This window comes from Mytilus californianus, unplaced genomic scaffold (assembly GCF_021869535.1).
Source record: "Mytilus californianus isolate M0D057914Y unplaced genomic scaffold, xbMytCali1.0.p SCAF_8, whole genome shotgun sequence".
Classification (NCBI taxonomy): Eukaryota; Metazoa; Mollusca; class Bivalvia; order Mytilida; family Mytilidae; genus Mytilus; species Mytilus californianus.
In genome coordinates, this window is record NW_026262734.1 from 12,305,999 (window position 1) to 12,333,371 (window position 27,373).

General features: G+C 33.9%; 1 protein-coding gene across 1 annotated transcript in view; it reads right to left on the bottom strand.

Annotated features, from left to right (window-relative positions):
- Positions 1-5,092: 5,092 nt before the first annotated feature.
- Positions 5,093-27,373, bottom strand: part of LOC127712072 (uncharacterized) — a 53,420-nt gene continuing 31,139 nt past the window's right edge. Inside the window, exons 3-5 of the mRNA XM_052218265.1 lie at positions 11,695-21,005; positions 9,221-9,462; positions 5,093-6,374 (exon numbers count right to left, since the gene is read on the bottom strand). Of these exons, the coding sequence (XP_052074225.1) occupies positions 5,392-6,374; positions 9,221-9,462; positions 11,695-20,978 (10,509 nt within the window). The 5' untranslated portion in view covers positions 20,979-21,005 and the 3' untranslated portion in view covers positions 5,093-5,391. The remainder of the gene's footprint in view (positions 6,375-9,220; positions 9,463-11,694; positions 21,006-27,373) is intronic.

The following is a 27,373-nucleotide window of genomic DNA, read 5'->3' on the forward strand; positions in this document are numbered from 1 at the left end:
TACTATTTCTTATTTTGCCATTCTTCATTTGTAACCACGTCACTTAAATATTTGCCATGGACACACTGAAATTCGTATATTGATGTTCTGTAACTTGAAACATATCGATTCGTTAAATGTCATCGTTGTATTATACTAACGATCATTATGACGACAGATGGCGCTCGGTTTTATTCTTCTGTGTATAAGCCTCCTGTAAGTAGGAGCACCTCCATATGGAGTATATACCTTTAGTAATTTAAATCAATTATGTACATCTACAGCTAAGTCATGTTAAAAGCTCACTTGGCTTTCGGCCAGGTGAGCTAAAAAGGAGTTCATGTGTATTTACATGATTTACAACCAAACAAACCATAGCACAAGGACAAAGAAGTTCAACCTGAGGGGAAAAAACTCACAGAACTTATAAAATCCAAATTTAAGTCGGTAATATGCGTAAACAGAAAAGGGTAAACATGAAATTTTGTACCTGTTTAAGTAAAAAATGTTTAATAACGATTTGTTGAATCGCAACAGATTTAAAATAGTATGTTTAATATGAAGAAAAACAATTGAACGGCCTGTGTACTTTGTCATGAAATTACTTCGTGATTTACGATTGAGCGTCTCATGAATTTTTCACGTTTAAAAAAGTAAACACTTGCACGCATACGTATTGAGTGGAAAATTAAAACAAAAAGTTCGACCTATTAATATTTTTTCTCTCGTTAACACCAAAACAATTAGAAAGCCAAATCAAATACGAAGTCATAGAGCACTGAAAACCGAAAATTCCCAAAAATTTGTGCCAACTGCAAATAAGGCAATTTATTTCTGTGGATAGACAAACCTTGATGTTTCGAACAATTCAACATTTATATACAGTGATTTTTTTTCGAAAATGAATATATCAATGATTTTTCATTTCAACACAAAAGTGCTAGCTACTGGACTGGTGACACCTGAGTGGACGAAACGTGTACCAGCAGTGGCATCGATCCAGTGTTCGTTAAAAGTCATCAGATACCAGGTTTATAACTTGGTACGCCAGACGCGTGTTTCGTTGAAATTAGACTCATCAGTGGCGCTTGAATCAAAACAGTTGAAAGGCAAATTTAAATACGAAGTTGAACTGCATTAAAAACCAAACATCACAAAAACGTGTGCCAAATACGGCTAAGGAAATCTCTTCCTTGGGTAGACAAACCTTCGTCATGTTGTCGTTCCGAATATAAACATTTCATAAACAGTAAATTTTCCAAAAATAATCATATCAATGATATTTCATGTCAACAACAAAAGTGCCGACTACTGGACTGGTAATACGTCCACCACCAGTTGTATTGATCCAGTGGTTGGAAAAACTCATCAAAGTTACCAGTATTATAATTTGGTACATCTGACGCACGTTTCGTCTACATAGGACACATCAGTGGTGCTCGAATCCAAATCGTTGGAAGACCAAATCAAAAACGAAGTTAAGCATTAAACCCGAAAATTTCAAAAAAAATGGTACCACCTACGGGTAAGGCAATCTATTCCTGGGGTAATCAAAACGGAAGCAGTTATCGAATATTTACCCTTAAATTCACAAACTTTTATGGGATTTGACAGTTTGAAATTTACAAAATATTTAAACAAATTGTCTTACAGGCATTTAAAAAAGAAAATTTTGAACAAAATTTAGGTATTTACTACAAAACCTTTTACTATTCTTTGCAGTAATTTTTGTTTGCATATATGTGTCTTAAACTACAGTCATATATATTCATAAAAAAAATCAGTAATACATTCATTAAAGAACAATTACACTTTGGACGAATTGACATGTCGTCACATACAATCCATACGGTTGGTTTCCTACCATAAGACAACAAAGTCCCAATGAACAATGCTATGTTCCAAATTCAATTACCCAACCTAAACAGACAAGGTATTACTATATAGTGGGAAATCTAGTGACTAAATATTACCTCCCCGGTAAACACTTAAAACTAGATCTTTTCAATGTTTGTCCCGTTTTAGCAAAGACGCTATCAATTATAAAGTGGAAAACGTTCTGGTAAATAGTAAAAATAGAAATAAGTTGAAAATAAAAACAAAACTTCCATTTAATGTTATCATTTTCCACCTTAAATAGCAAACGACGAGTACAGCAGGCTACAGGAGATTGATGTAAAATTGGTTTTAAATGTTGCTATGCGAATAAATTCCTTGAGTACCGACTTCAATTACTTTTTCTACTGGCTGTATACCTCTCTCGAACAAGCTAATTATCCGTATATATATGCAGATAGATCAGAAAAGTTCAGGGAAAAACTCCAAAGGATATGCAGCAAAGATTAACATTTTTGAAATTAAGATATTAAGCATATTCAAACGGACCTTATCCCAATGTGAACATTGAATGTGAATAGATCGAGAAGACCGCAAATACATGTGCAAAAATCGAAACGAACTTTTCTTAAAATTGTATAAAAAATAGTAAAAAGATACCTATACTTTATAAAAATATTTATATTTAATTTTTGGACCTGCACAGACAGACTTTAAAATTGTTATATTCACGAAAAGACAATATTTCTATATCAAATATTCCCGTAACAAGAGCAGACCGATGTATTCGAAAACTTACATGTGAAAAAAGTATATTTTGGGAAATTGTAACATGCTCAAGACTTTGTGGAACAATCCAAAAATTAGTGACCCGAAAGATCTTTAGATTTTTTTATGTACATGATTTTTCCATTTTTATTTATCAATATGCAGCAAAGATTAACATTTTTTAGGTTTTAATTTCACAAGCTTCTAATGCAATTATCTCGATAAATACTGAACATTTAACATCTTGTATTTGCATGTTTATTTCTAACAACCGAGTTTAAAACAAATAATTTCTTTAATATATACAATTGTTGTTTAGAAATAACTTTTGATCAGTATCGTCACCGGCATTGTTTTATTATTGATTTTCTCGGTCTTTCATAAGAGTGAATTTTCTATTGTTCTCGTTCATTAGAAATCCCACTGTATATACGTACACTTTGTGCTTATGTAGGTAATCTGTTAATTTAAGATTATACTAGGATCATGGTTATTCAGATCATATCTTCTAGAACATTATTCAAGTTGATGTGTCATAGTCTGTATTCGTTCAAAGATGGTGATGATGATGATGATGGATTGATGAAGTTGGTGTGACTAATATTTGGAGAACTTTTGATAGAACAATAAGCAGAGGTATTGGTCTTTATTGTTTTACTTTGATCGTTAAATCTTCCTAAAGAAAGGTGACATTTAGCTTTTATCAATGATTCGGATATTCAGCCATATATTGATAATCATGTTTTGTAAATTTACTGTTCATAAAATCTTAAAATATTTTGAAACACAAAAGTTTTACCGCCCCATGGCGTATATGAGGGTCTGAATGGGGTTTAAAGAATAGAGAATAATGGACCAACATTAGTTTAATGGAGAGAAAAAAGAATGAGAATAATGGGGTGTAAAAATAGAACGAATAGAGAATAACGGGCAAAACATATAAAGAATAGAGAAAAAGGCTTAAACATTTTATGAATACAAAATAGAGGGACCCCCATCTAGACTCTCGTAGATTTGGAACAACTTTTGCAAATTTTTTATCTTTAATTCTTAAACTTTTTTATTGATTTGGTCATTCAAGCGCTAATGCTGAGTCTTATGTAGACGAAATGTGCGTCGTGCGTAATTAATTATAAGCCTGGTATCGATATCTTTGATAAGAGTTTTTACTTGACATAAAAACGTTACGGAATATTAAGTATTGATGCTCCTCCTTTCAATAGACCGTATTATTTAGAAGGATTTAGAATATCTTAAAGTGTTTTTTTTTTCTGCTTCGTTAAGATCAAGTTCTCGTTTAAGTTATTAACATCATCATTTGGTCCCTAACGTCATCCAACTAGACTGTGAAGCAAACGAATGGTTAACCTTCGCCTAATCATCGTCGAAAACTACTGTTACGTTCCTTACAATGGGTAGCATCACTTAATTGGTTTCATACCCGAATATTGCTCAACAGATTTCAACCAATTTGTATTGGACGAATCACCACTTAAATTTTGTAATTTTGTAATGCGATTGTTTTTATGTTCTGCCTGGGATTTCCTAACCAGGTGAGTTACTATGATTCATTTCTCGTTAAAATCTAATTCGATCGAACTGTCTATCAATTTTTGCTTTTCTAGGAATAGGAGAGTTTCAGGAGAGTTGTTGCTTCAACGTGGAGGTTGAAAAGTGGTTATCACACGACTATTTTTCGATGAACCTGCTCAGTTTTTTGTAACAGGCGATTTTAGCAAATAAGTTTCGACGTCTATGAACCATAATGAGGGGGCGGGCCATATAATCTCCATGGAAATGATATGCCAATTGCTTATGCAACTGCACATCAAATATCGTTGACTTATCATTAGTGGTTCATCTTATAAAACGACCTCATCACAAACTTTAAGATGTAAACTATGCAAGTCAATAGACCATGACTGAGGGGGCATTGCCAAAATAATCTCCATGGAAATGTGAGATGTACCAATGCTAATACAACTACATACCAAATATCAATGACCTTCCACTGCGGATACCCTTAAAATAACCTCACCACAATCTAATACATGTAAAATAAGCAAACGTTTCAAAGTAAATAGATCATGACTGAGGGGCAGTCTCAATGAAAAACACTCATTAAAGATACCAGGCTTAATATCTTATACGCCAGACCCGCGTTTATTCTACAAAAGACTCGTCAATTACTGAAAATGAGACATGCCAATGCTTATAAAACTGCATACCAACTATCTTTGACCTACCTCTAGTGTTTCCCTTAAACTGACCTAGTCACAAACTAATACTATGTTGATGCCGCCTTCGCCAAGATGGCCAAAACCCAATAACTAAGCAACTTTAACGAATTGTCAACCAAGGGAGTACCACAACATCTACAGGAAATAGTAGTAAATTTAATGCAACTTTAATAATTAGGTCTACCAGTAGATTAGCATTTCCAGTTAATTAATTGTTTTGGTTCTAAGACAACCTGTAAAGTTGGTGAGGCTAAAATTAGTAAGCAAAGTTGGAGTGGTAATCTCACTTATCAAGCTTATGATATAAGACATTTTTATTATGAAAAAAAAAAGATCTCAACCTCTTGTAAAATTTGTGTAAAATTGTACAAAATTAAATAAAAAACCAACCTAAAGTAAATATTGAGCATATCTGTAAGTACAACGAGGTTCTATTAAATTACAATACTTGTTTTGTAGCACTACAAAAATGTATAGTCCCTGGGAAATAGATAGATATTTATGATGCAGCATAACTATGCTCGATGTATTTACATAACAAAACAAGATTAACATAATATTTGTTCATTCACAAGTCATCAGTGTCACTAATATCCTCATATGTAAGTTCACTTTTTACATAAAACTTTTGTTCATTCATTTTAAAAATAGCACCATTTTCAGAGTCCATTTCTGTATCACTGATATCTTCATATTCTGTACTAGATACATTGGTTGTCGAGGGAGTATTCATTTCAGTTGATTTTTTCTTCTCGTTTACAATTTTGTCAGTTGACTTGTCTCCTTTGTTTCTATATTTCTCCTCGGAAATATGTTCTCCCTCGCCATTACGAGATTCGTCGTCGGCAATATGAGTTCCATCATTCGTTGAATTTGTATCGTGGTCAGATGCATCACAATAATTACGCGCATCTACTTCCATATCCGAATGGTCTCTTCCTTCTTCATCACTTTCCTCTGTTTCTTCTATCACTTTACGTTTCTTCTGTGGAGATGGCTTCCACTCATCTTCATCACCATTAACTCCAAGCAATTTAGAAACATTACCAAATTGTTCGTCTGGAATACTGTGGAGATCAATTACACTAACATTGGCATTGATCAGCAATTCTTCAAATGATTCAGATTCCATTGTAAATATGTCTCTTAATAAAATATTTGGTTCTATATTTACAAGCATGACTTTTGGAATCTTGCCATCACCAGTAAGGCAGCTACTTGATCTGTCTTTAAGAACTTCTACTTTTTCCCCAGGGTGCTTATTCTGGATATGATATCGAACAGAAGCTTGATTATACTGAGAAAACTGACAATAGGGGCAATTATACGGTCGGGAATTTAGGTGTCTTTCCATGTGTTTATCAAATTCTTTGCTATTGGTCGCAATATAGCCACAATATCCACATTTGTTTTTCGATTCTAAAGATGTTCCTTGTATTTGATGTTTGAAACCCGGATGGAATGTTAGGTGCTGTCGGTAAAGGTACAGAACATCTGTACTGTAATCACACAAGTTGCACGAGTAAATGATCTTCCTAATTTTATCATCAGCTGAAAAAAACACAAGAAATAGTTTCATACGTCTAATGACATAAATAACTTCAATGACATCCGTATCTAAATGCCCAAACATGGGATTATTGTATACAAATCAATAGGCCTTAAATTTTTAGAAATTAATGCTTCTTCCTTGTTCGAGTTATTTCATTCTATTGAAGCCTTCATTTGCAATACCAGTGAATATTGGATCAATGAATCCCGTTTCTTACTCCTTGAAGCATATTGGGATTTTTCATCAAGACCTAAGTAAAAACAAGTACCTTCTAAAGAAATTCCTGCATGGTTTATTTTCATTTCACTGCCATTGTTCTTAATAGTTATCAAAGGTACCAGGATTATAATTTAATACGCCAGACGCGCGTTTCGCCTACATTAGACCCATTAGTGACGCTGAGATCAAAATAGTTATAAAGCCAATCAAGTACAAAGTTGAAGAGCATTGAAGACTCAAAATTCCAAAAAGTTGTGTCAAATACGGCTAAAACGTTTTTTTAAAAAAAAATATATCAAACTATTCGTTGAAAACAACAATGTATGTTAACCTCGTATAATTCTGTTATATTACTATATAAATTGACCTTATCACCAACTTTAACATGTACACTCTGCAAGTTTCAGTCAATGAACCATGATGGAGGAGGAATTTTCCTTGAAATTTTGTAAGAATTAAAGTAAAATGAATTTTTTTATTTCATGGGCGTTGTAGGTTTTAAAATAGTGCATCCCTTCCCGAATGCATTTAATTCTGGAACCTTTAATTTGTGTAAGAATAGCATGCTCATAAGAAGTTAATGAATAATGGATGTAAAATCCCGTCACACGGTATAGCATGTTACCAGAAAGGTTGATACCAATTTCAGGGAGCTCAAATTTGTAGGTACTCAGAAAAATGCGACAAATTAAAGAACAAACTGACAGATGTAAACCAATAAAACACTCCCTTGCGAGGTGATGCCTTGGGAAAAAATTGGAAAACGTTCAAATCTTTCCAAAAACGCTTCTATACTTCTTCGGGGTTTAAATACCAAATATTGTTAATTGTAATTGGTTATTGTATATAAGTATATTCAATGAGGAGTACTTCTTAACAAGAGTACACATGGCGAAAAGTCTAGACTGCTTTACTGATCATGATTGAATTTATGCTGAAAGACTTTAAGAAAGAGTTATGAAATACATAAATTAACATAATCAATAATCAATGATCCATGTAAATGAAATAAAGGTCAGATGAACCATCTCCTACGGACATGTACGCCTTACAATCATTCCATACATCAAATATAGTTAACTTATTGCTTATATTATCTGAGAACCAGTCACAACCAAGAAAACTTAACTTCGAGCAATGAACCATGTAAATGAGGTCAAGGTCAGATAAATTCTGTTAAACAAACGTGTGGACCATACAGTCATTCCATACACCAAATAAAGTTAACCTATCGCTTAAAGTGCCTGAGAAAGAGACATAACCAAGAAAACTTACCACTGACTTTTGAACCATTAAAATAAGGTCAAAGTCTGATTAACTTGCCAGATATATTGTACATCATTCAATCATTCTATAAACCAAATATAGTTGACCTATAACTTGTAGTAACTGAGAAATATACCTTACCATGAAAACTTAACATGGACAAATGAACCATGAACCAAATGATGTCAAGGTCAGATGACCACTACCAGACAAACATGCACACTATACAATCTTTCAATACACCAAATATCGTTGACCTATTGCTTATAGTATCTGAGAAACGGATTAAAACACAGAGACTTAATATTGACCAATGCACCGTGAAAATGAAGATAATGTAAGATGAAACATGCCAGACGGACATGCATACCTTACAATCATTCCAATCTGTACACCAAATGTAAATGACCTACTGCTTATAGTATCTGAGATAACGACCTGATGATCACTGATCAATAAAATGACGACGAGGTCAGGTGAACCCTGTCTGATGAACTTGTAGGCCTTGCAAGGATCCAATTTACCAAAAATAGTTATCCTATTATTCATAATAACAAAGAATTAGTAAAAAAACAAACAAAAAACTATACAGCTTTTTTTTTAATTCGCTGAACCAGAACCATGAACATGTGATCAAGGACAATAGGTATATGACATACGACAACTTCGGAACATAAGGCTGAAGTATATTTTTAATAATTAATTTACGCCGTCACATAATAAGCATCCCAAAGTATTGTGTTCAACAATGCATAATAAACTGTTAACACAGAGATATGTCTCGCCTTTTTGTTATTTTGATAGTAAAATGCAAATGTTGAAAATTAAAATAGCAATAGTTTAACCTGTAAGTTATGCAAAATATTCAAGGTTAATGAACCATGACTGAAGGTAAAGGGCCAAACAATCTCTGGAAATGAGAAGTGCCAAAATAATGCAACTGCATACCAAATATCATTGACCTACCAATAGTGGTTGTCCATATACTGACATAATCACAGACAAATACATGTAACTAAACAAAAGTTTCCAAGTCAATAGACCGTGACTGAGGAGGCGGAGCCAAATAATCTCCATGGAAACGAGATGTGCCGAAACTAATACAACTGTATACCAAATATCATACCTATGTCTCGTTTTTTGACTCCATCAAGATCAGAAAAATAGCTCAGCTGCCATTGACAGTGACTGTCTGAAGAAAAGTGTCCTTGAAATGTGTTTGACCTGAATCAAAAAGAATGAGACAAAAGTACTTGCAACTGTTAACGCTGTCATATACGGCACAAATATGTGTAACCTCCAGCGGTTTATGTTGCACGACTATCAGCTAAGTATCTTATCAAATTATCAAAATACTCACTTTTAGGAGACTCACTTCCTCCAGAAGTTTTCTGTAAAGGCTTTTTTCGTCTCTTCTCTTCTTCTTCATCAGATGAGCCTTCAGATGTGAAAATTTCTGCATCAAAGTCGAGGAATGTTTTCTTCCGTTTTTTATCTGGGGATCTTGGTTTTTCTTTTCCATCCAATGTCTGGTGGCGTAAATCAATAACATGAACAGCTTTATCTGCATGCGTATTTCTCACGTGCCTAGTAATATCCGACCTTGAATAAACAAAATTGGAAAAAAAAAAACTATCAAGACTGATTTAATAGTCAAAATTGGAAAAAAACGGTTATTTGAAGAAACATATGTAATAAATATACTAGTACTTAATAATACTGACATTTACAACGCATGAAAAAAGTATTTTCTGCTGCATCTTCAATAATGCAACAGAGTCCCCTTTTAAAACACAACTTTACATCTGAACCAAAAGTGATACAAAGGATCTGTCTAAGCAGATTTCTTAGAAAACATATTGGTTTCTACTAGTACAACTATTTCATAGATTTCGATGTTAAAACTATTCCCAGCTAGTTGCCATATGGTTGCACAACACTGGGTTACAAAACTTTCACTTTCCCTTGTGCCCCTGTTTTCAATACACTGATACAAAGAGATGTTTTCTGATTGTCTGGACTGATCGTCTGGACTGATCGTCTGGACCGACCTTATGGATAGTCAAGGTCGTTAAAAAAAACCACAATAGTAGCCATTGAAACAGTAACCAGACTACACAAAACCCCCAAAGAAGAGTCTGCAACTATATACAGGTATCACTGTTTGTAAAGTATGGAAGGCTTTTTTTATTCCCGAATCTAAAAAAATTGTGAATGAATTATAATGGATCAATCATCATGATGTCTTATTCCTAAAGACTAATTTTAGGTCTGCGATATATAGTTAGTCGGTAATCAAGTTGTATTAACAGTAAGTACCTAGAATTGATTGATTGATTGTTGGTTGCTTAACGTCCAGTGGCAAATATTTCATGCATATTCAGGACGAGTAAGTACCTAGAATGTAACCATACTATTTGGTTGCTTATGGTTCAATGAGCCTTCAAAACAAAACTATTCACATTTCAATTGTCTTGCTTAAGGTTGATATCAACAGGCGGTCAAAATGCTTGCCAAATCAACATCAAAGTGAAAATAGTCGGTTTAGACTATAAATTTACGTTTGTCATATTTGAAGTCAGTTGTTCAGTAGTTCTGCAGATAAAAAACCTTTCATTATCTATGGCTTTCAATGAAAATTAATTCCCTAATTAATTACAACAAACGGTGTTTAATCAGCTCAAAAGTAAATAATTTCATTCAAAACGTCACAAGGAGTCTGTCTACCTGATTACTAGTATTTTTCAATAAGTTCAGTGATTCATTTGAAGATTTTGATTTCCATTTTCTTTTACTTCCGATGTTAAAAACTAAGCCCGACACTCGTGGTCAGGTTGCTTAAAAATCGGTTACAAGTTCAGGAAAATTATCAATTATAATTAATTCTGATTGGGTAATATTGGGCAATATGAAATAATGACTAGCGTCATTATATCTTATCACACAGAAATAATAGAGAACGAATTATCAAATACAAATGCAAAAGATAAATAAAACAGGTACATTTCATTGGATATGAATGTTTCATTTGCAAGGAAATGTGTAAACTTGAAGAAAGAAGTACCAGGAATATTATAGATAACCTTAGCTTTATTTGGCAAAACCTGTCAGAATTTTGGTCCTCAATGCTCTTCATTTTCGTACAATATTTGGCATTATTAACTTCTTTTGATTCGAGCGTCACTGGTGAGTCATTTCCAGACGAAACGCACGTCTGGCGTACCTAATTTTTATCCATTGATATCTTTGATGAGTTTTTTACTTCATTTTAAGTTAAAATAAATTTTGAAAAGCAAAAAAAGGACTACACGACTAATATTCAAATTCGAACTTTTCAAACAGACTTGTTTATTTAACAGTCTTTTCATCTCTTCGAGTCTGGGAGAACTGCATCTTAAGAGTTTTTATTTAGCATTTATAATGTGTCAAAAAATCATATTGTCCAGTGTTGCATATTCTGGGAAACCCCTGTATTCCCCAACCGTTTAATACTTTGCCAACCTTGCTTCAAAATGGGTTGTTCAATATTTCCTCGATCTACAGGCTAAAGGGAATTGTCTGGTATTTTGTCTTAGCTTTCCCAAGACATCACAAAGCGGTATTTAATATGTGGTAAATAATAATAAATACTTTATAAATTTACTGTTTCAAAGCGCCTTAATGACCAAAAGGGACCTTATTAAAATAGCCAAATCCACCTAAGATCAACTTAAGGAGTTTGAACCTCAGTTCTTAGATCCTTATAATTTCTAAACCTATCCACAGATGTTATATTTGTATACATAGGTATGTTAATTATCATGTCAGAACAACTGACGGACTAAAGTTGCTTACCTTGGATAGCTCTGGAAATTGCAATATGGACACTTCATACACTTTGGCATATGTCTGTAGGTATGACACAAGGCACAATGTTTAGCTATTGACTTGTATGGGCATTTGGTACACAAAAACTCAATTTCTTGCGTGTTTTTGTTTCGCTCCTCCCTAATGAAGTTGGCTTGATTAAAAGCATCTGCACTTAAATTTGTGAAATCAACCTTTTGAATATCTGAGGTTCTTTTCTTCTCAACTTTATTGCTAATAGCACCTTTGCAACCTTTAATAACTTCGTTCTTGTTCTTGAAGTCAGATTTCATATTTTGCTTGGTCTTAGATTTTGTTTCTGAGATTGTTTCCGAGTTATCTTCTTTCTTTTTCGATTTTACTCTCTCAATAGAATTTGAATTATCAGACTCTTTTGATCCCAACACCATATTATTTTCCAATATGCCTTCCACTTCTTTTTCTAGCCTTTCATTTGTTATTTTATCAAATTCTTCTGATTCGGTATTATGGATTGCCATGTGGTTTTCACAAGCACTTCTATCGAGAAACTCAGCTTTGCAAAGCCTACAAAGGTATCTCTTATAATTCATATGTCTGTAGATATGACGTCTTGTTGAGTTTTTCGCTTTGGATACAAATTCACATCTATCACAGTGATAAAGTTTATGAGCGTTCGTCTTTACTTCCTGCTCTCGTATATTATCATTGGTTAGAATGTCATTTTTCATACTTTTCGATTTTATTTCATCTCTAGTTCCAGAACACGTGAGAAAGTTTGTTGAAAAATATTCTTCTAGTTTATGAAATTCTTGAAAGTGCTTAAACATAGTTCCTAACGATTTACTGGACATGGTACACATTTTACACTTCATGACTTTTGAAGGATGTTCTCTCCTGTAGTGTTCAATGACTTTTATGATTTTGTCCTTACAGTTACAGCTAAGTACAGGACACTTTATTACCTTGGTTTCAATGTCTTTCATTCCAGAAAACTTATCAGCAATTCTGGATTTATCTGTAGAAGAATCTTTTTCAGAAAGAGCCGGTGTTCTGGTTGATGAGTTTTTCCTCACAATTATCATCTTTGTCATTTCTTTTAAAGAACATATTCCTGGAGTTTTCTTAGAATTATGAGCAGTACGCATATGCTCCTTTACTTCGATTTCATTTAAACTAGTGAACTTGTGACAATCAATGCATTTAAAGCGTGGAACATTGCAACTTTCATTTCTTTTTATGTGTCGTGAAACACCAGAGTAAGTTCCACATCTGTAGTTGCACTGAAGACATTTGTGCATTATGCACTTATTTCCTTTATCATCTTCTGTTGTTTTTGATACTGTACTTGTGATGTCCGTTGATTTATCTTTCAAACTGGTCTGCCCGGTATTCTGATTTAAACTTTGTACTATTTGTTCCTGTTCTGGATGCCTTAGGCTGACATGATTTTTTACGCTTTTAGACCAGTTAGATTTCATGTCGCAGTATGGACATCCATACTTTGGAGAGGCATTGTGCATATTCTGATGTTTGATAACTGCTGTGGAGTTCTTACATTTAAAATCGCACAATCGGCAAGTGTAACCACTGGTTCCCTTCTTGAAAAATGCTATTGTTCCAGAGTTAGTAACATTCATCTTCGTCGATGGTGGTGTGCTAATCATTTCTACTTTAGCTTCCATTGGTAGTTCCATAACCTTTACATTCTTTTCTTTGTGGACTTTCTTTATGTGCGACTCTACATTATCAGTTGACATATCTTTATAATCACAATGTGAACAACCTTTCAACATTTTGTTACACAATGCTGATATTGCATGATACATACACGCATTTCTATTCTTGAATGTTCTTTTACATGCTTTACACTTGAATGCTATGCCCCCCGATAATTGTTTTTTGTTGTCTTCACTTTTGATCCCACTTTCGCCACAGCGTACTTTATACATTCTTATTTTATCATTTCTTGTTTTGATTGTTATTTCACCATTGCTTACTCCATGCTTGGTCTTTGTGTGCTTTTTAACCGTCTTTTCGTCAGGGTCTTTGAATTTGCAAGAAGGACAACCAAACATTGGTCTTTTACATTCAACACGAAAATGCCCATAGATAGCATATTTCGACTTGAAGGTCTTTTTACATATCAGGCACTTGTAAAGTTTTTTAAATTCCCTTTGTTCATCAACCTGCTTTTTATCTTCAATTTTTGAGACACTTAATTTTATTTTAAGTGGTCGTTTTATCGGACTGCTAATCTTTATATCTGAAATATCACTTTCAAGTTTTTGCTCACTATTTAATGTCTCAGATTTAATTGTATTGAATGTTGAAAGAAACTTTACTTTTGCTAAAGCATTGTAGGGCAAACCATCCTCAGTGATGTCACACGGGGTTATATCATCCCATAAACATTCTGCCTTTTCTGATTTATGCTTTTGATCCATATGTTTTGTTATATCACCACGCCACCTTGATAAATGCTTGCAAATTGAACACATAAATCGTCTGACTGATGAATGCGTCCATATATGTTTATTTGCAGCACTCTTTTGTGTCAGCTTCAATGCACAAATTGTACAGACATAATAGTTTCTTTCCCTTTTAATTCTTGGATGAAGTATTTCCATCTCCTCTCTGACTGTATCATCATCCTCCCTTTCATTTTCATTTCTTTCTGGTTCTTCCTTTGTAGTATCGCTAACATTTCCCCAGTGTTGAAAAGTGCATTCCCTTTTCAAAGATTTTTGAGCCGATATCTGCGGTTTTTGAGGTGATTTTTTTTCAAGATTTGACGATGCTGACTTTATTGGAGATATTTTTTCAAGATTTGACGATTCTGACTTTATTGGAGATATTTTTTCAAGATTTGACGATGATGACTTTATTGGAAATATTTTTTCAAGATTTGATGATGCTGACTTTATTGGAAATATTTTTTCAAGTTTTGATGATGTTGACCTCATTGGAGATGTTTTTGCCTTTTCTGATTGAAACGGTCCTTCTTTAAGTAAAGGTGACTCCATATCATGTTTTATTAATGGTGTATCCGATTTTGGTGACCCCATCTCCGTTGATTCTTGATTGCATTTTTTGTCATGTGTAAATCGTTCTTTCTTTGGAGTTTCAACTGTTATCTCTTCGTCATTTTTACTTTTTACCTCGATAACTGTTTCATTTTCAAGTACTTTGTTCACATCTTTTTCGTCAGTTGTATTAAGTTTTTCAGATTTTGTATCCTTATGCATCTCTTCAAAAACAATATTTTCTTGTCCAGAACCAACCTGAGATTTCATACCATGAATAGCTTTGTTTATATGGCTGTCAATTTCTTCCACGTCTAGTTTACTGTACTGAATTGCTCTTCTATGTTCTCTCTGTATGTGTACCATAATGGTTGTTTGATCCAATGTCCCATGGTCACAGTATGCACACTTGTAGAAGTATACGTTCATATGCTGCAAAACATGCTTGTGTAATTTGTACTTATCATCAACAACTTCACTGCATATCAAGCATGTAAAATGTGGAGATTGCTTAAATTCTGAAAAACAAGGTTTCAGCTTCATGTGCAGCTGTTCTCCACCAAGGTAGTACAACATAGATTTCACACCAATAGAAGGTCGATTAGTTGTTGATTTTGTTGCAACTTGTTTACGGTATCCTGTGTCTCGTTTTGCACTATCCATCATTATCCGATCGTAGGATATTGTTGGTGAAACTGGTCGAGGTTTCTTTACTACAGGGTTCAAATCTGAGCTAATTCTTCTTTTTCCTCCTAGTTTGAAAAAAAGTGGATTTTGCACCCTATCGCTAACTTGAACTTCTGTGGCCGATTCTGTCTTAGGTTCTAAAGATGGATGACTTTTGATATGTCTAAGTAACTCAATTCTTTTCTTCGTTTTAAAAATACAAAGTGGGCACTGGATAAACTCTTTAAAAACAGTTCCACTAGGAATTAAAAATTCCTGCTTTGGTCCTGAATAAACATCTTTTGCTTTGTTTTTAGCGCCTGAATGAGAACTAAGAAGATGATTTTGAAGACCAGAAACTTTTTCTGAACTAAAAGTACACAAATCACAATGAAACTTGTCTATAGACATATCGTCTTCTATTGAATCCGTTATATATACAGTTTCCATTACACGTCTAGGTCTCACGATTTTCCCTGGATGTTTTTTCTGAGAGTGTGCACTGATGATTAACTTAGAAGTAGAGGTAAAATCACAGTAATTGCATTTAAATAAAGTTATCTGACATCTATCTTGTCCGGGATAATGTTTTCTCATGTGCGACTTTAAGTAGGGAAGCTTTTTGGAAGCCCATCCACATTCATTGCAGGTAAATCGTCTTGGATTCGATTCATCATCATTTTCTTTTGAAATTTTGTTATTGGCAGATGCAATATTTTGCCCACATTGCTCAGTTTCTAAATCATCTTTTCCAGAAATTTCATTAGTTGTTATGCCATGTGATTTCAGCACGTGGTCTCTGTGAGCTTGTGATGTTTTGAAAGCAGCGTTACATTTTGCACAAACTTTCGTTGTTACAGAGAATCTTATTGTTCTCTGTGTATAATCTTTTCCTTCTGAAATTGGGCCATGAGAATCTGTAGTATGCTGATTTATTTTGTTACTAAGGTTTGTTCCAAATCCACAATGCTGACAAATGTAGATATAGCACAAGTGATCCCCGACGTGTAAATTCAAATGAGATATGAATTGCTGTAATGTATTAACAGCTTGAGGGCAATCTGGACAAATAAATGGCCTCTGAACGGATTGAATAAAAGCTGATGTATGCATCTCCATATGTTTCATTAGTTTATTTTGACCAATTCCTATGTATGTGCACGAATTACATCTATAGTACGTTGCTCCCATTATAGATGGATTCGATGTTATCTTGTTTATCATTTCTGTATCTTCTGGATTATTCTCAATTATATCTGTCATTTTGGAACTTTCGTCAATGCCTCGGTTATTTCCCTGTTTAAGTGGTTCAATTCGACTGGACTTCTTTTGCTGATTCGCTAATGTAGAAGTAGAAGGATCTTGTGTTAATTTGGACTTTGCTTTTTCAAATTCGTTTGTTTCACGCTCTTGACAAACAAGTTGACTTGTGACATTAATTTGTCTTGGTTTTCCTGGATGAAAAGCAGTTATGTGATTTAAAACATTTCTTCTTATTCCATCTTTCATTGTGCAGTATGGACACTGTACAAATTTCAGAAGATTACTTTGCAAGTGTTCTATTAGTAGATCTACAGAGGTATAACCTTCTTTGCAGGAATGGCATCTGTGTAGCAGTACGTTCTGATGAGACAGTTCCAAATGATCTTTATAATGGTGCAATAAATTAGCTCGAAATCGACATCCAATAACCCCACACTGAAAAAGCAGTGAGTTCTGTGGTTTTGAATGAAAAAGTAAATGTCTAATATGAGAGTCTTCAGTAAAACTTTTCTGTCCGCAATGAGCACATTTGTATTCTACAGCATCTCCATGAGATTGACCGAGATGTTCTCGAAATTCTTGGGAAGTGGTTGTTTCAAAGGTGCAGTTTTCAAAGCCACATTTATAGAATGCAACCAAAGGAAATGCTATTGGCTTTTTATCAATATCACAAGTGCTAGCAAGTGCATCTTCCGTCTTTACTTTGCTGAACAGTAATTGCGACGAGTCCTGATGTGTATTAACAATTTCTTCCTTAATATTGGCTGCTACAGCCTTTATATCTCGTATTTGCAGTGATTGTCCTACACTTTCGATTTCTTCATTATTACTACTGACCGTTCTAGTTTCTCTCAAAATGTCATCCTCGGTTCCATTTGTACTTGACTGTGATGGACTTTCTTCAATAAGCATTTCATTTTCTTTTAAGATGTTTTTCTCATTATCATGTGTTTTATTAAAGCTTTTTTCACCTTCTTCAACGTTGAAATCGTTTTCCACTATCCGTGTTTTACTTTTATAGGCGTCACTTGAATTACTGTCATCTGAATCTAAACTGATTGTTTCTAGCGCCTTTTCCATCTTACTTGAATCTTCCGGTATTGTCGGTGGTGCTGCTTGATCATTATATGGATTAATTGACTTTCTGCTATTTGTGTCATTCTTTTCAAAGTCTTCCATGCCTTCTTCGTGTTGTTTTGGGGGAATGGATTCTGTTTTCTTAGTTGACTTGCCTGTATCACTTAGACTAAATGTACTTGTTATTTTCAATTGAAGCCCTTCTTCTCCACTAGGTTCTGATGCAGAATCAATTTTCACTGTGTCAGATCTTTTCTCTTTCGTTGGACGGACATCAACATTTAGCTCTTTCTTATCTTTGTCTACTTTCATTTTACCTTCTCCAACGTCCTCATCATCAGATATTGTAACCACTTCTTTGGGTGGTGACAATTGTGATTTATCTTTTATCGAAAGTTGTGATCCTGTTGAAGAACTAAGCAGTCCAATCATTACTTTCAGAACAATCTTACATTGAGCAGATACATTGTAAGTCGGTGGACAATCTTTGCATATTTTTTGCATCTGATGAAAATGTTTCCAGATGTGCTCTTTGAATGAATCCTCAAGAGGTGTCTCACTTTTACAATAATCACACATATACAATTCTCCATATTTCCTGAAATACAGTTTGTTTCCATTAGTTTCAACCATGGAAGATTTCATTTCTTCAGAAGTACTTTTGTCCGTCTTAGCCATGACCTCTGTAGACGTTTTTGTTGCCGGTACAACACAATTTATATTTTGAGCAGACAGTGAGGATTCCTTCGAAATGGACGTTGCTGTATTTGTCTGTCCTGGTGTAACTGTATACGTATTCAAATTTGGAGTCTGAACTACTGTTGGGTTAATCAAAGACATCAATGGAGCGTGGTTAAGTATAACACCTGAAATGTTTGTAATTGACTTATTTTGTTGGTTTGTTGAGGGAGCTTGTGAACGTGCGACAGGAGTTATTGTTGTCTGTGGAAGTAAAACAAAGCGTGTTGCATTATTTTGGAAATTCACATTTTGAGAAAGTCCAGACATCGGTGATGCATTTCCCTGAACTCCTTGGAAAGTATTTGTTTGAAATGCCTTTCCTTGAATTGTACGCATATTATTCACCTGTATGGCACTTCCTGGAATACCCTGCAACACATTGGGTAGTACTGTATTACTATTAATTCCTTGCAATGTCGTTGTTTGAATTGTATTCCCTTGAAGCCTCTGGACAGTGTTTGTGTTCACTGCATTTCCTGAAATAGAGATATTCTGCGATGCAAATTGCATTGGTGCAAGATTGATGAACTGGTTGCTGCCAGACAATGTCGAGACAGACACTCCTGATTGAGACGAAGCTGTGTTAACATTATGAATGTTTGTTTGAGATACAACATTTGACAATGGTACCAACATGTTCGTGTTCATATTGTTCACTGGTACAAGTATAAGTGGTCTTTGTGTAGTCAGAGGTACAGCTTGACCTACAAGTTTTGTTTCAGATTGGTTTGACAGTAAATTACTAGGTACACAAGTTGTGGTTATTCCACTTGATGCTGAAGAAACAAAAATGACATCTGCATCATTCGATACTGGTATAAAGTTACTCGAAACCGACTCTCTGGTGTTAACCGATACATTTGTCTGCAAAGATGACGGGACAACACAAGCTGAAGTGTTTATTTTCTCCTTTGGTCTGCTGGTTTCCAAAAAACTTTGCACCATTCTTTTATCAACGGTTCGACCAAGAAATTCGTGTTTTTGTGAATTTATCAAGGAGTCAATTATTTGTCCAATTCTTTTTGAACCTTTCAGTCCACATTTTACAGCGTCATTTGCATGTTTCATTTTTACATGGAATTCTATTTCTTTTTTCGATTCAAATGTTATGTCACAAGTCATGCATATGTATGGTCGAATCATAAGATGAAGTGCAATATGTTCCTCAAATTTCTTTCGTGAGGATGTTGGGTATCCACATGTTTGGCAATTAAACCTTTCACCCGAATATGAAAGCATTACTTTAGTTTTAACTGACTTTTTGGAACATATAACATTGTGGGAATCAATCAATGATACATCATCGGTTGTAAATTTACAATGTTCACATCTTAATACACCTAGACGTGACCAAGCTGCGGAAGCTTGTTGCTGCTTGGCTGCTGCATTTGCAACACTTGATATTTTCTGTCCCTGTTTTTTGTCTGCAGCTTGAGGTGTATTATTGGGTACTTCTGAACATACACACTGGCATTTTCCACACTGTTTACAAAGATAATTCGATTTACTTTCGAGTACTTTTTGTTCAACACACTGGTGATTCCATTCTTTTCTCGTCGTATTAAAAGAATCACTGCTGTTACCAGATATTTCACCATTTGAAAGTATACATCTCTTTTTTTCTGGTACTTGTTTACTTTCTTTGCTTCCTCCATCACAATTCATTTCAGATTTGTTTATTTCATCTGATTTGGACAACACGTGTATACTCTTGTTTGTCTCTACAATTTTAAGACCTTGTTTTCCAGTGGTTTGTTCAAAATTAACGCCATTCTCTACATCTTCTACTGGAATCGGGTCAGTTTCCCCAACTGATTTATAACTTTGTTTGACATTCACAGTGGCCTCGATATTACCGTCAGTTTCATCCATTTCCATTGTAAATTTGTTATCTATTTCAGCATTTGTCGTTTCACATTCATTTTGCTGGTCAACAATTTTTGCTTTGTCCTGTTTTTTCATCTCAATGCCGTCTAGATATACGACATGTTCTATTGTATGTGGGTTGTCTTTTTTACCTTCTACTGTCTTTGTTTTTTCAACATGTTCTACTTCTTCATTTATAGATACAAGCTCTTTTTCATTTGCATCATTTTCTTTTTCACGTCTTGTTTTGTATTGTGTTCCACATACTGACTCGTTCACAGAATCATTAGGGGTCTTCTTATCTTCACTTTTTTCATTTTGTACTGATGAATCAACTGTCGTGGTAGGTTGTGCTTTGAATAATTCGTCAAGGGTTGAATCCCATAAATTTCTATCAATTATAACATTTTCGATCTTCTTTTCTTTTGCAGCCTGCTGTGATTTGTTCGTTGACTGATCTAGGTCGATCACCAAATTACTTTCATCTTGATCCTTTTCATTTGGACCAACAACTAATGAATTATTCCTTTTAGTTTCCATTTTGTCATTATTGACATCATCTTTTGAAACTTCAGCATTTCTTATATTTTCCAAACCTTTTTCGTCATTCACACGATTCATATTATCTTGTTCTTTTGAATCCATGTCACCCATGACATTTTTCCTACAGCAAAATCATATCTGAAATGAACATATTTGATTTCAAAACTGACATTTGCATCATATGGTATTACTATAGCTTGCATTTTTATATATAATTAAACACATCATACGTCTTACAACATGCACATATTTGCATATCAAGGTCTACTTTAGACAAAATACATTATGTGAAAGGAGTGGATATGACAATGTGGAATTTTAATAGAGTAAAAATAATCATAAAGGCACACCTCGGAAAAAATAAAATGCTCCGCTGGGCGCAGCTTCATACCACCACAGAGGTCGAACCCTGAACAGTTGGGACAAGTATGGACACATCATTCAAGCTTGATACAGTTCTAAAATTGGATTGTGATGAAATATTTGACACAGCATAGGTTTCTGTCAAAGAATGAATGTGGTCAAAGAACTGAAAAATTTGATATTGGATTTTACCTATTATGGTCCAATATCCAAAGTCAAAATACACGGTATGATTCAGCATATCCAAGCACATCAAAAATGTAATTTATTTATTTATCAATGAACCATAATATCCAAATACACCAAGAATTGAACTTATTTATTTATCAATGGACAATATTAGCTAAGTTTTTAAAGGGTTTCGCTTCATAAAAAGATATTGTATTCTGAAAACTAATCTATACAGAATAACAAACAAACCTACCACGGAGTTCTTCAAAAAAAAAAAATATGAAAAAAAACAATTTCCAAATCATTGTCTTTAAAAAATACTATAAAACTAGCCTCTGATTATTTTTTCAAAATATCTAATAGTGAATAGTAAACTTCAAACTATATTTATATATAATTTCTGAAATTAGAATACTAGTATGATGATGCTATATCTAATTTTAACTATGAATCTACTTTTAATTTCTATCAATTGTGCAATACATATCTGAATTTGGAGTGTGATTGAATATTTGACATAGCATAGGTTTCTGACATACTATAAAAGTGGTCTAAGTAAATAAAAATTTGAAATTGGACATATACTATAACGGCCCAATATCCAAATCTAAATACATGGTTGGAATTAGCATATCAAAGAACCCCAAGTATTCAATGTTTGATGAAATCAAACAACGTTTAATTTTGGACCCTTTGGACTTCGATTTGGACAAATTTGATAATTGGGCCAACAATCCAAAATCTAAACACACAGTTAGATTCAGCATATCAAAGAACCCCATCAATTTATTTTTTGTTGAAATCAAACAAAATTTAATTTTGGGTCCAGATGTGGTCCAACTTGAAAAATGGGCCAAAAATACAAAATCTAAATACATGTTAGATTCAGCATATCAAAAACCCTTGATTTCAATTTTTGTTTAAATCAAACTAAGTTTAATTTTGGACCCTTTGGACCTTAATGTGGACCAATTTGAAAACCGGGCTTAAAATCCAAAATCTAAATTACACGGTTAGATTCAGCATATCAAAGAACCCCAAGAATACAATTTTTGTTGAAATGAAACAAAGTTTAATTTTGCGCCCTTTGGACATTAACGTGGACCAATTTAAAAACGGGGGCCAAAATTCAAAATCTGAATACAGGATTAGATTCTGAATAATAAAGAACCCCAAGAATTCAAGACTTTGAATTAAACACAATGGAAATTGCTCAAGAAATGAGCAATTTATACAAAGTATTAAAAAAATAATGTTTTTTGGCCCCTTTTCCCAAAAAAGTTAGGGTTACAACCCCCAAAATCATTCTCAACCTTCTTTTTTTTGTATGGAACCTTGTGGTACAATTTCATAGGGATCCATAGACTTATACTCAAGTTATTGTCCAGAAACCAGAAAATCCTATTTTGTTTTGGCCCCTATTTCCTAAATGGTTTGGGCCATAACTCCCAAAATCAATTCCAACCTTCCTCTTGAGGTACGAAACCTTGTGGTACAATTTCATAGAGATCTATACACTTATACACAAGTTATTATCCTGAAACAAGAAAAATGCTTGTTTTTGGCCCCTTATTCCTAAACTTTTTGGACCGTAACCCCCAAAATCAATCGCAACCTTCCTGTTTTGGTATGGAACTTTGTGGTACAATTTCATAGAGATCCATACACTTATACTCAAGTTATTGTCTGGAAACCAAATGCCTTCGGACAACGACGATGCTGACAACATGACATTATACGAACGCAAATAGTTTGCGGTCGTATAAAAAATGGGAAAATCGTTATTCAACGACAGTAACACCTGTTAAGAGTCGAATGACGATTTCAACCACGTTGACCTATTTGAAGATCTTATTTTGCTAATCATTTTTTATATTTACAGTTTCTCTTTATCTTCTATATATCATATTACAGTATTCAGTCGGACTGCTATTTTCCTATCCTTCCTCTCTTGAAATAATCAACCACAGATTCAGAATGTTATCAGTCAGGACACCTGGCATATCACTGCAGGCTCTCGTATGATAATTTACTAGTATGAAAAACAAATTCTTTGACAATTGCTACTTATGCAGGGATCAATACTCTATAAAAGTGTGTTCAAATATATAATTCTGGGATCGCACTAAGCCAGACACATGGACTGATTCTAAAATATTACATTCAGTTATCAACGTTACTGATGAAGACTCGCGGTTGACCTTCAGTACATTATATACATATACATGTTTCCAGGTCCATTCCATTCAGCACCTCAGCCAGGATGTCTCGCGGGAGTTATTTTGAGTCATGAAGCTCTAACGATCATAAATTAGCTGTTTCCAAATTTTGAATTTTTCGAAATACTAAGAATGTTCTACCCCAGGAACATATTACGTTTGCAGTATTTGGCAAAATTTGGATTGGGTCCTCAATGCTATTCAACTTCGTACTTTATATGGTCTTTTTTTTAACTTTTTCGAGTGTCACTGACGAAACGCGTGGCTTGCAAAATTTTAATCCAGGTATCTATGATGAATTTGTTTATAAGTCAAACTTCAATCAAAATCTCGTCTTTAATAGTTTTTACTTGTAATCTTATGGTTTCCCGTTGGGAGCAAGTCAGTCTAACTGTCTAAATAAAAACACACACTGGTTACGGGTTTGTGTGTCCTTATATTCAGTCACACTCCCTCGGCAAGTCCAAGGCAAGAACTGCTTGTCGTTGCGTAGCAGTGTCATTGTACGGATTATGAAAAAGGATTAAACATATTGCACCATCTTTCTTACTTGATTTATTGATGTATCAAATATTTGATTTTATGACACGATATCAGAACAGTGACCTGCACGACTTCGTAAGTCAGATATTTAGTTACTGTAGTACTATCACATGATCATGGCAAGGACCTGCAAAACGGTACCTATCTGGCCTTCGCTCATAAGGAATCAGAGGCATTTATATGATTCGTAAATTGGTATATGCCGTGAAAAAATTCACTGATGCGTAAATAGTTTCTGAATCAAAACAATTCAAACAGCACTATTTTTATGAAATTTGCTACGCTTTGCAGATGACATGGTAAACTGTATTTTAGAGGTTTTAGAAAGATGTTCAATGGGAAAATTGGGTTAAAATTTGAAAAAGAAAACAGTCGGATCTGTATTGTTGTCAACAGCCGTATATCTGTCGATGATAGAAGATGTTAAAATGCTTGCAGAGAGAATCCTACATCATCATCATTGTGTTTTGTCAAATTAGTTTCATGATAAATTTCATTATCCTTAAACTGTTTATCTATGTCTTTTTTTTATTGATTTTTTTATTGAGTAAGTTTCAGATATTTGTTTAAATCCTTAATGTAGGATTTTCGATTTTCATCTACCAGGAATACGGCTGGACATTTAGTGGTATCGTTTTGGAATCCAAATTAATGTGTCCTGACCGGTTTCCCGTTCATTGACATTTGTGCCGCATCCGGGATGATCTTGATTTTATTTTGTATATGTTTTGTACTTTTTATATTTTGAGTAAACAAGACGAGTAACTGTTATTATCTTTTATCATTTGCATTGAGACGTCGCAAGATACTGGTGTCACTTACCGTAATACGCCTACTCCGTTTTATTTTTTAGTAACGCTAAGAACAGATTTTCTTCAGAACATTTGTTTAAAATTTCTTTCTCTTAATAAAGTAATTATACAATATTTGAATTATGATGTTTTTAACGGGCTTTTGGTTATGATCTGCATATAATCATGGGGACTTTTTTTGTTTTATAAACGTTATGATTCTGGTAAAAAAAATGTCATTGTTTGCTATAATTTCGGAACAGATAAAAGCAACAGATACAGCAGGTAAAATGGCCGTTTTACTTGTTACGAGTTTAGATTTAAGACAAACTCGTCAGTAAACACGGAAAGTAAAGAACCGACGGACACTCTGGATTTCAACGATGGAGCTTCTAATTCTATCTGTTCATCTTCCGAATCAGCTTCATTGCTTACCGGCCTTCCCATCGTTTTTATACGAATTATACAAACTTTGAATTCATTAAAGCATAATCCACGGCTGTTTCGACACGAACATCACATGTAAAACATGAAAATGGTTTCACAAGCGGTGTCATTGTTTTAATTTTCATGAATTAAGGAAGTTTTTTGTAAGTCATTTATTTGTATTAACACCAGCGCGTTATGTATATTCACGTGCGTCGATGTTCAAAACGTTAAACATAAGCCCGGGGGCATTGGATCGGGCACAGCTGTTTAATGATATCTGTTTTATTTTTGTAGCGCTCTATCAACATACATGTACCAATATGTACTTGGGTATATGAACTTTTGAAGTCTTGTCCAAATTTGAATCATAAATCTTGTTGAATGCAGGTTTTCTGGCACTGACAATACACATGTAATGCATCAACGTACATTTAGTGTTAAGGGGACATTTCTGTGGACATCTATATATTCTTCATACAAATTTCGTAACACGTGTTTCGTTTAAATTTTCAAAGTAAAAAATAGTACAGCAAATGTACATTTTTTGGCATAAATACATCATATTTGCGATAATTTTCTGAATAGCAATTTTATCTTTAAATCTGATATAACGTTAAATTTCGCAACATTAACTGATACGGGACACACTTCATGCGCCACCTGATTCCCATATTTTATGACTCCAACAGCTTTTAAAGGCTAAAAGAATATTGCACTATGATGGTGTAATGACTCCTAAAAACGGGGAAACAAAATAAGCAATTTTGCAGAAAAAACAATCCACTCCACTCGTATTATGTCGAACAGCATCATGCAAAATGTTATGTACGCGGGAATGGACACAATTTAAAATTTTACGAGCTTTTGACTATTATTTCTCATTAATTTCTCATCGCAATGCATAATGCATGCAATATTTAATAAAATGCTTCGCCGAGCACAGCCTGATACGACCGCAGAAGTCGAACCCTGAACAGTTAAGGCAAGTTGGACACAACATTCAAGCTTGATACTGTCTGAATTTGGACTGTGATCAAATTTTTGACATAATATAGGTTTCTGACACAAAATAAATGTGGTCAAAGATCTTAAAAATTTTGAAATGGGACATTTAATTTACCTAGTGTGGTCCGATATCCAAATTCTAACAACATGTTAGATTCAGCATATAAAAAAAACACCAAATATTTTAATTTTAGTTGAAATCAAACAAAGTTTAATTTTGGACCCTTCAAACCTTAATATGGACTAATTTGAAAACAGGGCCAAAAATAAAAAATCTAAATGCACAATAAGATTCAGCATATCATAGAGCAGCAATATTTCACTTTTTGATGAAATCAACCAAATTTAATTTTGGACCCTTTGAACCTCAATGTAGACCAATTTAAAAATGGGGGCCAATTTCCAAAATAGTAATACAAGGTAAGAACCCCAAAAATTAAAGACTTAATTTAATCCCATTGAAATTGGTTAAAAGATTTGTATTTATTTTCAATTGAAGATTTCTTGCTATTGCCCAATACTGTGCTGTTGCACAATACTTAGTTAATCTGTTATATATAATAATTTACACACTCTGTTTGGTGTGATTCTCCTGCCATATCAGTATTTGTTGTTTTTATATATATTCAGAAATAATCAATGTAAAAATGGAAAATTTTTGGGAAAAAAAATCTCCCTCAAAGAAAAATTTGAAATTTTGAAATATTTTGAGGAAAAGAGTATGAACCCTCCCCAAAAAAATTGAAAAAAAAATCCCCCCCAAAAGAAATTTTCAAAAAATTTTAAGAAAATAATATGAAACCCCAAAAAAAATTTGAAAAAAGATCCCCCCCAAACTTTTTGAAATTTTTAAGATTATTTTCTTTTCAGGAAAAATGTACAATTTCCATAAACTTTAACACAAGTTATTGTCTGGAAACTAGAAAATGCTTGTTTTTGGCCCCTTTTTTCTAAATGTTTGGGGCAATTACCCCCCACTCAATCC